The sequence below is a fragment of the Mus caroli genome, unplaced genomic scaffold, assembly GCF_978045245.1.
Source record: "Mus caroli unplaced genomic scaffold, Mus_caroli_1 scaffold_9, whole genome shotgun sequence".
NCBI lineage: Eukaryota > Metazoa > Chordata > Mammalia > Rodentia > Muridae > Mus > Mus caroli.
Genome location: NW_028227264.1, coordinates 56,682,566 through 56,702,799, shown reverse-complemented (window position 1 = coordinate 56,702,799; position 20,234 = coordinate 56,682,566). Strand labels below are relative to the sequence as shown.

The 20,234-nt window shown below is 39.2% G+C and overlaps 1 protein-coding gene across 2 annotated transcripts in view; it reads right to left on the bottom strand.

Annotated features, from left to right (window-relative positions):
* Positions 1-19,842, bottom strand: part of LOC110302686 (E3 SUMO-protein ligase RanBP2) — a 50,488-nt gene extending 30,646 nt beyond the window's left edge. The window contains exons 1-9 of one of the 2 annotated variants that reach the window (XM_085842819.1): positions 19,475-19,842; positions 13,054-13,121; positions 11,675-11,786; positions 10,402-10,554; positions 9,680-9,910; positions 8,942-9,087; positions 6,957-7,149; positions 2,682-2,769; positions 1,242-1,451 (exon numbers count right to left, since the gene is read on the bottom strand). In XM_085842819.1, the coding sequence (XP_085698945.1) occupies positions 1,242-1,451; positions 2,682-2,769; positions 6,957-7,149; positions 8,942-9,087; positions 9,680-9,910; positions 10,402-10,554; positions 11,675-11,786; positions 13,054-13,121; positions 19,475-19,546 (1,273 nt within the window). In that variant the 5' untranslated portion in view covers positions 19,547-19,842. The remainder of the gene's footprint in view (positions 1-1,241; positions 1,452-2,681; positions 2,770-6,956; positions 7,150-8,941; positions 9,088-9,679; positions 9,911-10,401; positions 10,555-11,674; positions 11,787-13,053; positions 13,122-19,474) is intronic. The other variant, XM_085842818.1, reaches the window with a different exon arrangement.
* Between the last annotated feature and the right edge of the window lie 392 nt (positions 19,843-20,234).

Genomic DNA, 20,234 nt, shown 5'->3' with positions numbered 1-20,234 from the left:
AACATGTTTTCTTCTATAAGAAATCTAATACTGAAAAAGCTTATGAAATTCTGGAAGTAAAAAAAAGTCCAACTTTCCTAGAAACGATAACACTTCTAGCAATTTGCAAGAAAAAAAAATCTGTCTCAGTAGTTTCATTTTTAGGAATCTCCAAGGAATTAATTTCAAAACACATACTATCTATTAATGAAGTTCTCTAACACACTGCCCTTTTGTGATCCTCACTGCCCATCTGAAAAAATAAAGCTATTCAGTTTGTACAAGGGCCCTAAAAAGGTCAGCAGACTAGCAAAGTGGTCCAGATTTATAGGAAGAAATAGGTCATCTACACTGACTAGGTATAGCAAGAAAAGGCTAATGGCACTCCTGTCCAAATAAGTATGCACCCCAGCAGGGTGGCTGTCACAAAGATAAAAAAAAAAAAAAAAAGGCACCCTAGAACATAAACAAGGGAAAAAAGGGCAAATATAAGGAAGAAAACCATGGAGAAGATGCAAAGGTAGAAAAATCTTAAATACAACTTTCATTAAAACCTGGTTAAATGAGGCCAGGTGTAGTAGAGTATACCATTAATATCAGCACTTCAGAGGCAGAGCAGTCGGATCTCTGAGTTCAAGGCCATCACTTACATAGCTAATTGCAGGCCAGACAAGACTATATATAGTGAGACCCTGTTTCAAAGCAAGCAAAAAGATCCTGTTTAAAGTTCTTAGTAGTATTATTTAACAGTAGTAAAAACTGTAAATAAATTAAATGTTGAATAATACAAAGTACCTAGCAAACAACATATACATACAGATATATACATACATACTATAGGATAGAAAATTCACAAAAGCAAGACATATATAAATATTTATTTATAAATAATTATTTTGCCAGGCAGTGGTGGCACACACCTTTAATCACAGCACTCAGGAGGCAAAAAACAGGCAGATCTATTAATTCAAGGCCAGCCTGGTCTACAGAGCAAATTCTAGGAGAGCCTGGGATACACAAAAAAAAATTCTGTCTAGAGAGAGAGAGAGAGAGAGAGAGAGAGCGAGCGAGACAGAGAGAGACAGAAAAGTAAAGATAAAAACAAGCAAATATTTCAAAGAAAAATAATGTGTCATTTACACCCATACATCTATTTTCTGTAAACTAAACCTAGAAAGAATCCAAAATATATTATTACTGTTGAGCCTTCCTGGTAGAAACAGATTATGATGAAGAATGTTTCTTTGAAAGACGCAACTCACCAGTATCATATCTAGCCAAGTCATCAGGGTCTGGCACTTGTCCATCAAGGTTTCCAATATCATCATTCCCAAGAAAGGATCTCTCCTTGGATGACGGATTGGAAAACAGAGCATCACAGAGAGCAGACTGGCCACTTTTGTTAGCAAAAGATTCCACAACTTCCTTTAGAAAGTCTTGCTTGCCACGACTTAAGTTTAACAACATGTGCCCTGAAAAACAAATTATTCCCATCATTGTATATATAATGAAACAATTACTTACTCCTGTCTCTTAATCATTTCATTGAGACATCCAAGAAGAAATTAACAAGGTTATCTGAAACCCCATTTTCCAACCTCCAAATCAGAGCTGGTCAACAAAAATAGTACTTTATCAAAAATAAACAATACAGGTTTCACGGTATCTGTCAACATAAAGTAAAACAAACAGAAGGGGAAATAAAATGAATTTAAAAATGCTAAAGGTCTTATCATTTAGATAGTAAATATAGGAATTAAGAGACCTTCCAACAACAGCCAAGAACCAAGCCCCAATGCTCTGATATGACACCCTGATGACTAAAACTCTAATGGCTAAAACTGGGTTCTCAGATTCTTGCTGTTTTTAAAGAACATTAATGAAATACCAATATGTAGGTTCTACCGGATTTTTTTTTATTCCACAAGTTCAGGATAAGGATTTAAGCCAGTACTTGGATTAAATACTATTACATATTACACCATGGATGGACCCCCAAAAATATAGGAAATATATAGTTACGAAGCATTTTCTATCATTCTATTTAGGCAATTAAAGACTGTCCCCACAGAGCAGTGTCTCCAAGCAGTAGTGTTAAACAACATTTGGCTACAGAAATGTTTTGCACACTCGAGAGGGATGCTCTAACACCCAGATAGAGCAGGTATGTCCACTGGGAAGCAAACAAAACTAAGTAGGTTCTTAGTTTTAAAGAAGGCAATGGGGATTTAGCTTAGTCCTAGCCTATCAAGTACAGAGTCCTAGGTTCAGTCCTCAGCCCACACCCTCTGGGGGGAGCAAAGTGGGGCAGATATAATGTCTTATTTTTTTCCTAATCTCTGCTATGCATAACACCTTTGTCAAAGTATGAACAAGTATGAATATAGCAAAATGTGGCAAAAATAAGCCAAGTAATTATGGAGGATTATCTAAGGATACTATAAAGACTTTAACTAAAGAAGCCTAAAGAAAGTTTGAATCTTAGGATGGCAAGATGGCTCAACTTTAAGAGCATGTGCCACTAAGTCTGAGGACCTGAGTTCAACCCCAGAGTCCACATGGTAAAGACAGAATCAACTCCTAAGTGATGTACAGTATGAGTGAGTACGCATACAACTCATACACACAAATAAATAAATGTAAGGAAAAAAATTTAAATGTTTTATCATTTCAGAATTTAATCAGTTAAAATATTATGTTACCTGACTGGCTAAGGCGATCATGGGCCATCGTTTCCAGTAGATTTTGTCCAGCTTCTCCTTTTATTAATTTAACCTTTGGTCTTGGAACCTGACAATTTTAGAATAAAAGTAATTTAATTCAATGATACCCATATTCCCAACACTTAGATGTTCCTTTCCATACTATTTCTTAAATAATCTCCAGTTAATTAGAAAATAACCTATTTTTATACAAGCTTGCAATCCCACCAACAATGAAGGAGTGTTCCTCTTTCTCCACATCCTCGCCAGCATCTGCTGTCACCTGAATTTTTCATCTTAGCCATTCTGACTGGTGTGAGGTAGAATCTCAGGGTTATTTTGATTTGCATTTCCCTGATGATTAAGGATGTTGAACATTTTTTCAGGTGCTTCTGTGCCATTCGGTATTTCTCAGGTGAGAATTCTTTGTTCAGCTCTGAGCCCCATTTTTTAATGGGGTTATTTGATTTTCTGGAGTCCACCTTCTTGAGTTCTTTATATATATTGGATATTAGTCCTCTATCTGATTTAGGATAGGTAAAGATCCTTTCCCAATCTGTTGCTGGTAGGATTGCAAGCTTGTACAACCACTCTGGAAATCAGTCTGGCGGTTCCTAAGAAAATTGGACATAGTACTACCGGAGGATCCCGCAATACCTCTCCTGGGCATATATCCAGAAGATGTCCCAACCAGTAAGAAGGACACATGCTCCACTATGTTCATAGCAGCCTTATTTATAATAGCCAGAAGCTGGAAAGAACCCAGATGCCCCTCAACAGAGGAATGGATACAGAAAATGTGGTACATTTACACAATGGAGTACTACTCAGCTATTAAAAAGAATGAATTTATGAAATTCCTAGGCAAATGGATGGACCTAGAGGGCATCATCCTGAGTGAGGTAACCCAATCACAAAGGAACTCACACAATATGTACTCACTGATAAGTGGATATTAGCCCAGAAACTTAGGATACCCAAGATATAAGATACAATTTGCTAAACGCATGAAACTCAAGAAGAATGAAGACCAAAGTGTGGACACTTTGCCCCTTCTTAGAATTGGGAACAAAACACCCAGGGAAGGAGTTACAGAGACAAAGTTTGGAGCTGTGACGAAAGGATGGACCATCTAGAGACTGCCATATCCGGGGATCCATCCCATAATCAGCTTCCAAACGCTGACACCATTGCATACACTAGCAAGATTTTGCTGAAAGGACCCAGATAATAGCTGTCTCTTGTGAGACTATGCTGGGGCCTAGCAAACACCAAAGTGGATGCTCAGAGTCAGCTATTGGATGGATCAGAGGGCCCCCAATGGAGGAGCTAGAGAAAGTACCCAAGGATCTAAAGGGATCTGCAACCCTATAGGTGGAACAACATGATGAACTAACCAGTACCCCGGAGCTCTTTACTCCAGCTGCATATGTATCAAAAGATGGCCTAGTCGGCCATCACTGGAAAGAGAGGCCCACTGGACTTGCAAACTTTTTATGCCCCAGTACAGGGGAACACCAGGGCCAAAAAGTGGGAGTGGGTGGGTAGAGGAGTGGGGGGAGGGGGGGCATGGAGGACTTTTGGGATAGCATTGGAAATGTAAATGAGGAAAATACCTAAAATATAAAAAAAAAAAAGAACCTATTTTTAAAAAAAGTACCAAGAGTATTTTAATTAGGGTATAGTAGATAGCAGAAGAATCTATTGTGAGTTCAAGGCCTGCCTGTGCTAGACACAGACTTCCAAACAAACCAAGGCTATGAAAATCTTGTCAAACACCTTGAACATGGAGAAGGGGAGCAGGTGCCTAACTAGAGCCTTCAGTCCTACAGAATAGTGTTCATAGTACTGGAAGATATTCTTCACACTACCAAAGGAGAATGGTAAACACCAACTGTGATGGTTTGTATATACTTGGCCCAGGGAGTGGTACTATTAGAAGGTGTGGCTTTGTTTGGGTAGGTGTGGCCTCATTGGAGGAAGTGTGTCCCTGTGGGCATTAGCTTCAAGAGCCTCATCCATCCTAGCTGCTTGGAAGCCAGTGTTCTGCTAGCAGCCTTTAAAAGAAGATGTACACCTCTCAGCTCCTCCTGCACTATGCCTGCCTGGATGCTGCCATGCTCGATAATGCACTGAGCCTCTGAACCTGGAGGCCAGCCCCAATTAACTGTCTTTCTATGAAGAGTTCTTGGTCACTGTATCTGTGCATAGCAATGAAACTAAGATACCAACCCAGCCACACACCCTTCACTCTACAAAGGTGACCTGCCTGCAAGATACACTGACAGTGTACAAAGCTTGCCACCGAGTAACTGATCTGACTTAAGCCTCCTCACTCCATTAGATGAAACCTATGCCCAATGCGACCTGGGTGACTAAGACTAAATAGGCCAATGATCTAGGGAAAAACCAAGTACTACTGCTCTGCTAAAGGAATGCTGCAATAAAATGGATCCTAACAACCTTCTGCTATACTCATAGATCACTGCATGGCTCAACTAACATCAGAGAAGCTGTCTCCTGCACCAGATGGAAGCAAATGAAGACCCACAGTCAGACACTATACAAAGAATGAAACACCTAGGAACACTCAGCCCTAAAAAAGTAATGTTCCAATCAAATCCCTTCCCACTCAGGGCTCAGGGAACATTACAGAAGAGGCAGCAGAAAGAGTCTAAGAGCCAGGATATAAAAAAGGAAGCCAAGGAATCAAGGCCTTCTAGATACAACAGGGCTGGCGCACATATGAACTCACAGAGACTGTGACACCTGCACAGGGCTTGCATGGATCTGCACCCCATAAGGTCCCAGAGCTGAAAGTGAATAAATATCTCATTCCTAACCCTGAAGCTATCTCCAATTGACTGCCACTTGCAAATGAAAGTTTCCTCCAAGACAGTGTCACTGAAGAAACAGACCACTCTTACTGGTAGGCCCCATGGCCAGCATTAGGCCACAAAAAGAACAGCATATTTGAAGGTTCTTTCTCTCATGTTATGTCAGGGAAGTTTTTTGTTTGTTTCTTTTTTTTAACCTTACAGGTCCTTTGCACATAATTATGGCTTCCAGTTTGGGACTTTTATAAGAATTCTAAGTGTGCAAATATGAGTGTCACTACATCTATACCCTTTTTGTGCTTTTTCTTTGGTTCTTCTTCATCTTGTTTTATCATATTCCAATTTTTTGTTTTTATTTTACTATTTTTGTCTATTATTCCTTAGATGTCTGTTTTTCTATTGAAGACAGAAAGTGTGTGGATCAAGATGAAAAGACAGGAAGGAACTGAGGGTAGTAAGGGAAGGAAAAATAACCAGAGTATACTGAATAAAAGTAGCTTCAATTGAAAAAAGCTTGCCAAAGGAAACAGACAGAGAGGGATAGGAGCATAAGAGAAAGGGGAGAGAAAGAGAAAGAAGAAAAGAGCAAAAGAAGGAGAGGAGAGGGAGAGTGGGGAGAAAAACAAATATGTGAAGGGAAAGAGGAAAGGGGAGAGAAAGGTAGAAAGGGAAAGAAGGGAAGAAGAGAAAGTGGAAGGACGGAGGGAGGGAAGGTCATCGCCCTATATAACCTTTTGAATCAGGCTTAGCCCATATGCAATTTCATCTTTAGAGGCTGGAGAGATGGTTCAGTAGTTAAGAACAGTAGCTGCCCTGGGCGCTGGTGGCGCATGCCTTTAATCCCAGCACTTGGGAGGCAGAGGCAGGTGGATTTCTGAGTTCAAGGCCAGCCTGGTCTACAAAGTGAGTTCCAGGACAGCCAGGGCTACACAGAGAAACCCTGTCTTGAAAAAACAAACAAACAAAAAAACAAAAACAAAAAAAGAACAGTAGCCGCTCTTACAGAGAACTTGGGTTCAATTTCCAGTACCCACATGGCAGCTCACAACTGTAATTCTAGTTCCAAGAGATCCAACAGCCTCATACAGACATATGCAAGCAAAACACCAGTGTCATGAAATAAAAATAAAACATTAATAATAAAATTTCATTTTTAATATTATGTTCCTAGAGATGGCCAAGCTAAAAGAACAAATGCTTCAAGATGATCTACAAATAAATAAGCCCAATATAGAATGTCCACAAGAATGCATTAACACCTGCTTCACCTATCTAAACAATGCACTGACCTTGTTATAATTATTTATCAAATTAGCTTTTATCCTAATTTTAACACAATATTTATTCACATATTTTTATTATACACTATGACATTAACTATAAGAAACACAACAGTCTTCTTGAAATAATAAATACACCTAAAACTGGAAAAGCTTACCTGAAATGCTACAAGATAGCACAATGCAGCCAGCTCAGAAAGAGCTCGCCACTGAATGTCACTCTGCTCACCCATCTTCAAAAGCAGAGAGCCAACATGCATGTAGAAATGTCCTTTCGTTTCTAGGAAAGTAGCTGATAGCTCATCATTTCCACCCACAGAAGACTTCACAGACTGAAGAGCACTATCAAAACTGTAAAATTAAAAGAGTAAGCAGGTACTCCACACCTAAAACAATGTGACTAATCAGTTTCATTATTTAATTCAAAATAAAATTACTAAGACCTATGTTAAATTTCATCTTTTTCATTCACACTTCACAGATGAAGCACCCTAGTGGATAATCACACATCAAAGAGCTAGTAGGAATTTTCACCCAGCACTCTACAAGGATATCCTACTCCAAAATAGCTATTAGTTACACAAAAAGAAACAAATCAAATTATTGATAAAATGTGAATATCCAATATTAAATGAGAATAAGACATAGTTCAGAAATTTTTATTTTATATTTTAACTAACATTTTTAAAATCTAGTAGTGACCAATCCCTACAAGTTTCACACTGTGTGAAGGATTATTTTAAAGCAGCTTATCTCAAGAAATGAGAACAACAGACTTTCTACCAAATAATGTCTGAGGATTTCTATGGGTTCTCAAAGATCTCTTAGGGAATTCCTTGAGGTTAAAACAATTTTTGTAGTAATAGTAAGAAACAAGAAATGTTTTGTCCTTTATTCTTTTCCCCACACATGTCTAAATGAATTTTCAGAGAATTCAAATATGAAACATAATGACATAGTTGAGAACTTAGCGGTGTTCAATTAAGACAGATGTTACATAACCAAAATGTATAACAATGTCTTATTTTCTCACAACTTTGTTGTTAACTTTTAGGGTCTTTCTCTTTAGCTCTGGCTGTCCTGGAACTCATTCTCTAGACCAGGCTGGCCACAAACTCAAGAAATCTGCCTGTCTCTGCATTCTGACTGCTAGGATTAAAGTCAAGCGAATTTTGGCACCTCTGTCCAGTGAATCCTTTATTTTCAAAGTAGTGATCCATAAACTCCTATCAGCCCGTCCTTACACAAATACAAAGCGATGTTTTTGTGATATGAAATTTGGTTCAAAAAATTTTTTAAAGTGGGGGTAGTAGGGTGAACATGAAAACTTGTTATGTCTGAATTACTGTGTTCCTAAGCCAAAACAATGTTTTCCAAAATATAGTGACGCTAAATGCTTATGTTAGCAAATCTCTGAACCTGGCCACTGAAAGACAAAGAACTTTCCTTCATGGGTTTTACTCAAAATTACATTAGAAATAAAAAGTGACAGCCAGAACATTCATTTGGCTGTACTATTTTTTTTTTTTTTTAATTATAGGTAAGTACACTGTAGCTGTCCTCAGACACTCCAGAAGAGGGCGCCAGATCTCATTACGGATGGTTGTGAGCCACCATGTGGTTGCTGGGATTTGAACTCTGGACCTTCGGAAGAGCAGTCGGGTGCTCTTACCCACTGAGCCATCTCACCAGCCCTTGGCTGTACTATTAAGCATGCCAAAATTGAATATTAAGCTGTGAGGCTAATTTTAAAAGATGAACTGTAATAATCTTCTGGGGATGGCAATACAGCTTAAGAGGGTAAAGCTATTTATAGCAAGACTGATGAATTCATTCCCCGGGACCTACAAAGTGGAAGAACAGAACTAACTCCTCTAAGTTATCCTGGTAACTCACCACAGCATGTGACACCTCATACATAAAAGAATGTAACTTAAAATTACAAGAAAATAATTCTCTAAAAATAAGTTGTATAATTATATCAAATCAAAAAGTAATTTTCCTCTGAGTGTTTTACTCTGTGGACTGTAGGTAAACTAGAAGAATGCTAACAATGTAAAGAACCTAGACCAATTATTGCAAAAAAGAAAACCTGTCATTTGTTAAGTGTGTGCCTGTGCACACTCTTTCAATATCACCATACCTTTCCAATAGTTCTCTACCTTCCTGCACATCTCTGGTGGAAAGTGTAAGTAGCATAAGGTTAGCATAGGCTAGAAGTAAGTCTTTATTGGTTGCTCTCCAAGTACTTTTATCAGAATCCAAACACTGCAGAGACTCCAGATATTCCTATTTTTTAAGAAAAACACAGTAAGTTACAAAACTTCAATAGACTTTGAAAAATTGACCACTGTATCCCTACAAACTACTTGGCCCACTCTTATTAAAACTGCAAAACTGAGTGTTTTTACGCTAGCCTTTTTTTTTTTTTTTTTTTTTTTTTTTTTTTTTTTTTTAAAGATTTATTTATTTATTATATGTAAGTACACTGTAGCTATACTTCAGACACTCCAGAAGAGGGCGCCAGATCTCGTTACGGATGGTTGTAAGCCACCATGTGGTTGCTGGGATTTGAACTCTGGACCTTCGGAAGAGCAGTCGGGTGCTCTTACCCACTGAGCCATCTCACCAGCCCCCTACGCTAGCCTTTTAAATAAAAATATCAAACACACACACAGAGCAAATTATAGGTTATGAAAATGAGTTTTCACATTAGCCTTATAAATAAAAATACCAAATACACACAAAGACTCACACCAAATTTATTTTCCCAATTTATCGATTTAAATTGAGGTTGGCAAAAATTTCATTTTATAGCTGTGCTATATCAATGAAAGAAATTGAAGTGTTAGAACACTGTAGAGAAACAGCTTTCACCTACCTTAAGAGTCTGTACAACACATGAATTCCATTCTAAATTTGAATGTAAAGCTGTGTTCCTGTCTGCCTCATGGCAGTGGGCCACAGCATCCTTCAATCTTTTATTTGAACGATAAAGCTCTACTAGTCGGATATTTACATGAATATCATCAGGTCTTGCATAAAGTTCTGACTGAATCAAGTCAAAAAGTTTATTCCATCCATCTTCACCTTTACAATCTAACAGTTGTTCCTATATGGGAGAAAAGTCATTAAATGTTGAGTAATTTCCTCTGCTTCCCAAGTACTGGGACTAAAGTCATGCACTACTATGGTAGGCTACAACACATTTCTTTGTAATAGTTCTAAGCTTTTGACCTGTAGATAATTAATGAACCAATGATTTTATTCCAGAGCTTCATTTACACCTTAGCTGCACACACCCTCACCTTACTTCCACTGATTACAATATGATACAGTCAACCATACCAACTACACTGTACAAACTATGAAACTGTATAATCACTAAAACATGATTCCAGAAAAATAACTGAGATAGCATTTGTAAAGTTTTATGTTACCCAGTAAGACAACACTCAGAAATGTATTAAAGGGATTACTTAAAGAAAGCAGGAACATGTTCTTCTGTTAAGTTGCTACTAAGAAGTATTTAAGCTTCAAAATACTAAAAATGATTGTATCGTAGTTTTCTCCATTCATAAGTTTCTTGGTTTGAGGCTTTACCTTTAACTTATAAATGGCAGGACTTCCTGGGAAAAGTTTGGCTGCTCTTTCAACCCAGTATTTTGCTCTTCCATCAGTCACATCATTTTTACAAAGCAATTCTGCAATCTTCAACACAAGATCTTTTTGCGTTGGGTTTAATTCCACTGAACGCTGATGTCAGAAAAAAAATACCGAAAATAGAAAATTTAACTTGTATACATAAAGTACATAAAGTCATCAAAAAGCTGTGCACATTAAATATTATCTATTTTTCAAAGACTTTTAAATTTTTAAAAATTATATGTATTTGCACATGAACACCCACATGAATGTAGGTACACAAAGAGGCCTAAAGAGGGTGTCAGATGCCCTAAAGCTAGAAGTACAGGTAGCTGAGCAGTTCCATATGGGTGCTGGGACCCCACTCAGTACGAGAGTAGAAGCAGTCTTCTGCTGAGCCTCTGAAAATCCTGTTCCTAAATGATGTTAGTTTAAAGCTGGGCAAGCATCCATAGTTTTTTGTGGAGTGGTGTGGTGCCCCCATATGCCACACTTTTCATTTCAGAACTCAGGAGGCAGAGGCAGGAAGATCTGTGAGTTCAAGACCAGCTTGGCCTACATAGCAAATTCTAGTTCAGCCAGCACTATATAAGATGCCCTTGAAAAACAAAGCAAAAACAAATTTTTGCAAGAACAAATCAAATGACTTTTGCATTACTTAGGAAAATTAAAAGAATAAATGAAATCATTATCTCTGACCTTTTTTTAAGTTACATTTTTATTTATTCTGGATTCCAGGGGTGTATGTACCACGGGACCCTTTTTTTACCTTGCAGGTTGTAGGAATCAGACTCAAATGGCCAGCCTTTGCAGCAGGTGCCTTTACCAGCTGGGCCATCTCACCAGGATGGACTTAAAATTTGTGTTTTAAATATTCAAAATCTCAAGTATGTTCCAAGCGAAGCCACTTAGCAGTGCTGAGGTTTGTTTTCACTCCGTGGATAAAATGGGTGTGGTTATCTATTACATACCCTGGGTTACTTATTCCAACCCTGTAAGGTCATATGTTTCCTTTAAGCATGTACTGCTTTTTAGCCTGCTTGTAGTATGTCTGTGCACTCTGTATGTGTCAGGGAGGCCAGCGAGATGCCAGATGCCTTTGAACTGGAATTACAAAAGTCTGTGAACCATCATGTGGGTGCTGGGAAGGAAACCCAGCTCCTCTGGAAGAGCAGCCTGTGCTCTTAATTATTCCAGTCTCATATAACCTGTACTTTAATCATATAATTACCTTATAACATTCTACAGCTTTGTCTATATTTTCTTCGACTTCATAAAGAAGACCCAAAAATCTGTGGGCTTTAGGGTCTCTCTCTTGCACATTAATATACGTAGAAATGTATCTGTTTTAAAATACAAAAATAACAAATTAAACATATATTGTACCTAGTATGTACATTAAAATAATTTAAAATAAAAATACAACTAGACTGAAATACTGATAGTAGATTACAGCCTAAACCAAGCAACCATCCAATTATTTTATTGTAGCTCAATTACTGGCTACCATTACTTATTTAACATAGAGTTCAAAAATATTCATTTCAAAGTAACTAATGACCATACAGAGCTAATAACATGTTTACACATTTTACTGTTTTATTCATGATTTAGACACTTTTATTTTATGTGTATCTAAGTGCCAGCATAAAAGTATTTGTGCCACAATGGTGCCTGGTGCCCATGGAGACCAGAAGGTGGCACCAGGTCTCCTGGAGCTCAAGTTACGGGTGTTAGGAAGTCCCCACTTCCTCTTCAAGAGCCTCTGAGCACTCCTAACCACTAAGCCACCTCTCCTGCCCCTCATTTTACTACAAGTGCTATATTCCTCAAATAATTTTCCACTGCTACCTACCAGAAATGAACACATAAAATGTTTTTTCTTCCTGATCACACTTAATAAAGCATTGAAGAATTTCACATAAGATAAGCAAAATGATTATAATCTACAAACAATAAAATTTTAAAGTGAAAATATGTAAAACACTAAAGTTTCCCAAACTAAGAGAATAGTGTCTAAACAAGAAAATGTATACATAAATACATTATGTCATACATAAAATTCATCAGAGAGATAAGTAACTACGTGTGGCATTAAAGAACTATCCTTTTAAACCCAAGGCTACATGCAGCCTTTCTCACTACCAAGTCCCCTCCTCTTCCTATCACTGCTTTCATATTTTCTAAGTACATCTGTCTCCTTTTGAACTTCCACCTCTAGGCTACTGAGTAAGGAAGTGAGAACCAGCAAGTCTCTTGCCTTATTGACAAGACAGCAACTGCTCAACTGTCAGCACTTAGTCTGTGTGTTGCTTATCTCCAGCCACCTGAAGCACCAGATATCTAACCAAGAAGAAATTTACAAACAGGAATGAGCTCTTTCATCCTACCTGAGAGCAATTTTAGAAAAAGTGTTTTAAACCAAGTAATTTCTGCACTAGATATAAACAGAAAGCAGTAAGAAATACTTGTTAGAGGTTCAATCTAACAATTGTCTGAGAGCAGTTAATTCCTGATTCCAGAATACACTTGAAAGGAAAAATGTGGTTTTTAGCATTTTTCCTATTACAAGGATGAAAAATTAAAACATATTTCCAGTTTGGTACTTACTTTTTAGCAAGATCATATTCTTTAGCTTCATAGTACAGCTTTGCAAAATAGAATCCTTTCATTGACTTCTAAAAAAAAAGAGTTGAGTGGTTTTACTGTTCACATTTTTAAATATTGCACTTTTTCAAAGTACAAAAGAATGCCCTAACAAGTTTAATACTATTTTTTTATATAAAAGGTAAAAAATGCTGCCTGGTGTTTTAAAAGTTAATGGTTCCAAATATTATAATTTCTATCATAAAAAATAAATTCAAGGATAGTTAAAACAGACATCAAAAGCTACATTTCAAGGCATGTAAAGTAATTCATATCTGTAGTCCTAAGCACTCAGGAAATAGAAGCAAAAAGATCATGAGTTCAAGGCCATCCTAAACTCAAAACCAGCCTGAACTTACAGACAGACAGAGACAGAGACACAGACACACACACACAGTTTCACTCACTCTGACTGGCTAGGGATGCTTGGCCATGTATTACCCAGCATGTTTTATGTATTACCCACCAAGTATTACCCAGCATGTTTTGTACTGATTCACTGGCATCACTCTACAGAGAGGTACACAGAAAACAACTTTTCTGGAGAAAGAGACATACACTAGAAATCACTCTTTTCCTACCATGTGTAAGAAGTCTCCTTGGGAAAGCATTTCAGAACCATTAAGGTACTGGGAATTCCCTGGTCAACGTACTATTTTCTTTACAGGCCAGTGTTTTACACAAGGATTTTAAAAGGCTAAAATAAAATTTGGTATTTCGTTTTGGTTTAGGTTTTTGTTGTTTTTTTTTTGTTTGTTTGCTTGTTTTTTTGTTTTCCGAGACAGGGTTTCTCCGTATAGCCCTGGCTGGCTGTCCTGGAACTCACTCTGTAGACCAGGCTGGCCTTGAACTCAGAAATCCGCCTGCCTCTGCTTCCCAGGTGCTGGGATTAAAGGCCTGTGCCTTTTTTTTGTTTGTTTGTTTTTTAAAGACAGGATCTCACTATGCAGCCTTGGCTATCGTGGAGTGCAGTAAGTAGTAGAACGGGGATAGCCTCAAACTGAGAAATCTACCTGCCTTTTCCTCCCAAGTGATAGGATTAGATATATATCACATCTGGCTTTGAGATCCATTTCATACCCTCAATCTTTATTAGCATAAACTGACAAGTCCAAAATCCAGTCACAAGATTGTGTTCGAGGGTAGAGAAATAGTGGCTAAGAGTAGCACCCACATGAGAGCTTACAACTGTAACTCCAGTTTCAAGGATCCAATGCCCTCTTCAAACCTCCATAGGCACCAAGCATGCAAGTGTATATACTTACATGCAGGCAAATCACTCGTGCACATGAAACTAAAAACTAAAAGTGGACAGCGGCTTTGGAGACACAAGTATTTGTAGAGAAATTTTGTTTTCAAGGGGTGAGGCAATCTTTTTTGTGTGTTCTTATTTATGTGAAAGATAATTTACCTATCTTTGGACTGTTACTAATAGAACTGGTTCAGACATTAGTGACAGATAGTAGTTTTAGTCTGCTACTGACTGTTTCAGCAATTATCTTTCAGAAGCGGGGTGTGGGGTTGGGAACTAAAATAGATAGCTCGTGTCTAAATTAATGAACCTAAACCATTATCAGAACATTATAGCTGAATGCATCAAGGGGAATACAGCACTGTTTCAGCTAGTCTCTCAGTGTCCTCTGACTCAGTCAGGGCACCACCATTCTAACGACATTATGCTAACACCCCACAGTCCTGATTGGTTTTTTGTAGGAGTTTAATCCATCCCTTCAACTATAGGGCCCACTTAGGTAGGAAGACCCTGGTCACAACCACAGAACCACCAGTGGTAGGTACTCAACACACACTAAAGAGCACATAAATCTTCATAGCCATGACTTCCTTAAGATCAGTTTCATAGTTCCAACAATATAAAACTTTACCCTTTTCCTTCTATTACCAACTTTTCTCCATAAAGTTTGTATCCATTTGTTCTATTCAGTATTAGAATGTATAAGAACATCTGTCCTTCCCCCCTCCCCCATTTCTTCAATGTCTGATAACTTAGTATGCAGAAGAGGGGTTACAAAAGCAAGACTGATTTTTTTTTTTTGTTTGTTTGGTTTTTTTTTGTTTTTCGAGACAGGGTTTCTCTGTGTTGCCCTGGCTGTCCTGAAACTCACTCTGTAGATCAGGCTGGCCTCAAACTCAGAAATCCACCTACCTCCGCCTCCCAAGTGCTGGGATTAAAGGCGTGCACCACCACCGCCCGGCTTGCAAGACTGATTTCTTTTTTTTTTTTTTCGAGACAGGGTTTCTCTGTGTAGCCCTGGCTGTCCTGGCACTCACTTTGTAGACCAGGCTGGCCTCGAACTCAGAAATCCGCCTGCCTCTGCCTCCCGAGTGCTGGGATTAAAGGCTTGCGCCACCACGCCCGGCTCAAGACTGATTTCTTAAGCAATGAAATTGTTTTCTTTGCTATTTACTTTAGTGGTAATATGCTAAGAAAAGCTATTCTCACTTGAGATTCATAAAATTTTCATCCCTATATTCTTTCAGTTTCTCTAAAATTACTTTGAAATATAAGACTTATTTTTCCAAGTAGTATATATACACTGGAGCCTTTGTTTCTAAAACCAACCATCAATTTTCAAGCAATGCCTACTAGATAACCCACCCATTAAACAAAGCAATACCTTTCTCCATATTTTGGAAAGAACCAAATGTTCACGTGTAACAGAATCCGGTTCTGTTTTGAAGCCATCTTCTTGCTCTGGCACAAACTGACCTGAAATGCCACTACAGCCCAGGCTGCAAATGAACTGGGGTTACCTAAGGTTATGAGCTACTATGCATTAGGACGTATCTTTTATGTGTTGTAGTCTTAATTTATTAATACCTCTTTCTGCTACCCAACTTTACAAATGATTTACAAGATTATATTTGAAAATTGAACATGACATGATAATAGCAAGTTGTATTTTACTTTCAAATTTTTTTTTACACTTTATTTATCCATTTTACTTGTCTGCATGTAGGTTATGTACACCACATACCTGTGTGATGCTGGAGGAGGTCAGAAATCAGTGTTGTATCCCCTGGAACTTAAATTATGAGCCACCAAGTGGGTTCTGAGAACTAAAACAGTGTCCTCTGCAAGAGCAGTAAGTGTGCTTAACCTCTAAGCCATCTCTCCAGCCCCTTAAATTTTTAGCTAAGTCAGACGAACTTGTAATTCAGTATTAGCTTTAGTTATTCAAAAACCATATTAAAATATACAATCAACGTATATATCTGCAAGTTCACTAGGACAAGTAGAAGAAATATATCGCTACTATAAATTTGTAAACTATATGAACATAGTATTTAAGATAACTGGGGCTGCAGGGGATCTGATGCATTCTTCTGGCTTCCTTGAGCACAAGCACACACAAAGATACATAGACATACATGTAGGCAGTACACCTACACACATAAAAATAAATTTAAATTTTTTTTAAAGACTAAAAATAATTAGGACTGACAACGTGGCTTCAGTAAGTAAATATACCTGGCATTAAGCCTAAAGACCTAAATCCCATCCCTAGGCCTCACATGGTAGAAGAGAACCAACTGCAGCAAACTTACCTTTAACTTCTACACACGTGAGCATACACATATACATACATATACATACACATACATACACATACACACACACACACACGCTCCCAAAATAAAATGTAGTAAGGTATTAAGCTTAAGTATCAAGCAGAACATTGGTGAGCAAGCACTCAAATGTTTTTATATCAATGTTTGTTGCATTATATGTATTAGGCAAAAGATATAAACAACCTAAGTGTCAATCAACAATGAATGAATAACCACATGTGGCATACCTAAGGTAATATATTATCTTATAATGTTAACTTATAAATATCTTATATAAATATCTTATAAATTATCTTAAAATATTCAGCCACTCACAGCTCCCCACAAAAAAGTTGGGCAGTGGTAGCACACGCCTTTAATCCCAGCACTCAATGCCACTATAGCAGAAGAAGCAGGCTGCTCTCTTGAATTCAAACTAGCCAGATCTACAAAGTTAGTTCCAGGATAGCCAGGGCTACACACAGAAACCCCATCTGAAAAACTATTTAAAGAATAACAATAAGGGCTGGAGAGATGGCTCAGCAGTTAAGAAAACAGACTGCTCTTTCCAGAGGTCCTGAGTTCAATTCCCAACAACCACATGGTGACTCACAACCATCTGTAATGGAATCTGATGCCCTCTTCTGCTGTGTCTGAAGACAGTGACAGTGTACTCATATAAATACAAATAAATCTTTAAAAGAAATGATTAATAGTAGTAATAATAATAAGGACTTAATAAGGAATAAGACTCCCAACACCTGCTACAACATGGATGACCTTAAAAATATACTAACAGGACAAATATAAGATCCTACAAATGAAAAATAAAAAATAACCAAATTCATAAATAGAAAAAGAGGTCACCAGGAACACAGAAAAGAAGGGCCTGTGGCATTACTTCTTAATAGAACGAGTTTGGCATCATCTTTTTAAAAAATACAAAAAAAAAAAAAAATTGGAAATAAGAATTATAACTGAGCCGGGCATGATGCGCACCCCTTTAGTCCCAGCACTTGGGAGGCAGAGGCAGGCGGATTTCTGAGTTCGAGGCCAGCCTGATCTACAAAGTGAGTTCCAGGACAGCCAGGGCTATACAGAGAAACCCTGTCCAAAAAAAAAACAAAAAACAAAAACAATGGAACTAGTTAAAACAAAAAATGTTTTATAGTTGTCATACTATCCAAATCAATAATAACCAACCCAACCAACCTTCGATAAATATTTAAAAAAAAAAAAATGGTAGCAGGATGTGGTGGCACACACCTTCAATCCCAGAACTCGGGAAGAGGCAGGTGGATCTCTGTGAGTTTGAGGCCAGCCTGGTCTACACAGTGAGTTCCAGAACATAATAGAAACTCTGTCTCAAAACAAAGAAAAACAACTCAAAAAGTCATATTTGAATATGTAGAGACTTTGAAATGGTTCCTAACATAATTTAACAACCATTTACACATTTACATACAATTAATACAATAGTATTAGATACTTTAGTATGCTTTATCTGAAATGGTTGGCATTTTTAGATTTCAGGGTCTTGGTTCTTCAGTGTTTGTTTTTTAGATTTCTAAATATCTTCAAGCATGTTAGATATCCTGGTAAGAGATCCTAAATCTAAATATAAACACATTTATCTAAAATGTACACCTTATAGACAGAAACCTGAAAGCACTTTCACATAACTCTTGTACCCTAGCATTCTGATTTTGATCCATCAGAGGAAACTGGGTGTAAAATTACCCACTTTGGGCATACCAGCACTAAATGAACTTGAGACTTTTAAAATCGCTTTGGGGGAGAGGGTTGTAGATTTGCTGGACTGATTATTTAGCCTGCAGAAGCCATCTAAAGAAGAGACTTTAAAGTAAGTAACAACGACAAAAATTATGCCATTTGACTTGTATGTTCACGAACTTTGGTTTATATAGATGACCATAAAACCCTCAGAGACAGAATGTAAAAAAAATAATATACAACTGAATTGGGCGTTTGTAAACAAAAATCGAAGTCCTGACTTTTGTATCTCAAAGTCTGCCCTAAATGTTTAACACGAACCATCCTCGGTAACACTAACAAGGTCAAAATGCCGTTTACTGATGAAGAGTCTACACTGTACCAAATTAGTTTACAAATGGCAGAACTTGATTGTTCAACACACCCCCTCCCCCGCCCAAAAAATAACTGACTCTAGAGCCTCTGTACATCTCTCTCCACCGGCCAACACTCTTTAAGAACCCAAAATAAAACACAACACGTTAATGATCTTAAACACACACACACAAAACACGTTGCGAAATAGCGTTAGAAATGTTAAGGTATTGCAACTACCGCCTAGAAGGAATTCCGACTAGCAGCCTCCAAAAGGGGTTTGGGGAAGCGGGGCACAGCACTAGAAGACTTAAATTATGGGCCTTCCGTGTCGTTTATGCTGACGCGCCCTTCCTTCGCGCCCTGCTTCGTCCGTGGAGCCACCCACACAACCGCGCAAGCCCACCGCCGTGCGGTGTCAGCCTCCCCGCGAGACACGGCAGCCGTGACAGGGCCTAGCTATCCGGGAGACCGACGGACGGCGCCGGGCGGGCGAACCCCGCAGAGCGCCCCACGCCAGCCTACGGAGCGGAGGCCGAGGAAGCCAGGCCCGAGTGGGCCCGCGGATCGCCATGAAGAGGAAACGCTGGCGGCCGCAGTCCCCACGCCTCCGGTACTCAGCAGCGCCACGCCGCCCGCGACCGCCTCCACTCCAGCGGGGAGCCGAGGCCGCCGAGAGCCATGACGCCGGCGCCACCGCCACCGCCACCGGGCCAGACTTGCTTACCTCTCGGGGCGACGGGGCGGAGCCCTGCACCGAGGCGATGTACCGCTCCACGTCGGCCTTGCTACGCCTCATCGCGCCGCGGACCAGGCTCCCCGGGAGCGGCAGACCAGCCCTGGGGCCTACAGCGACTGCGGGCTCCAGGAGGTGAGCGCCGAACACCCGTGACGCAGCTCCGTCGCGAGCGGATGGGGACAGGGCGTGCGGCGCGCGTCATCACTGTGCGCCGCGCTGCGGCCTGGAGCGCCTGCTCTCTGTCACCCCGCCACGCCCGCGCTCCAGACCACGTGACCGTTTCGCAAACGATCTAGACGAACTCCCTTTCCCCGGGAAAGGCTTTATAAATCTCACTGGTGCTACGTCACAAAGCGGACCTAAAATGGCAGTGCGGCTGGCAGTGCCCTAAATAAATCCGACCTTTTCGGGTGCTGCATCTGGTCAACACTTGATTTCCTTCTAAAGAGACAAACGTCATCATTGCCTCCGGTTTCAGCAGAATAAAGATTAATATTGGTTGGACAGTGTCTTTCTGCTTAGATAAATCGGTGTGGAAATATTAGCGTTACGTGATGAGATGCACCTCACGGGGTAGTTGACGGTTAGGGGCAGAGGAGGAAGTGGTGGCTTTCCTGGCAAACAGAAACAGGCTTCACGAGGTTTTGAGAAATGATGACTTTAGGTTTCTATTTGGGTGAGAATCGAGGCGGCTATTAGGACGCTGTCAGCAACAATTGCCTTCTGGGGCCTGTTTTGTGACTTAACA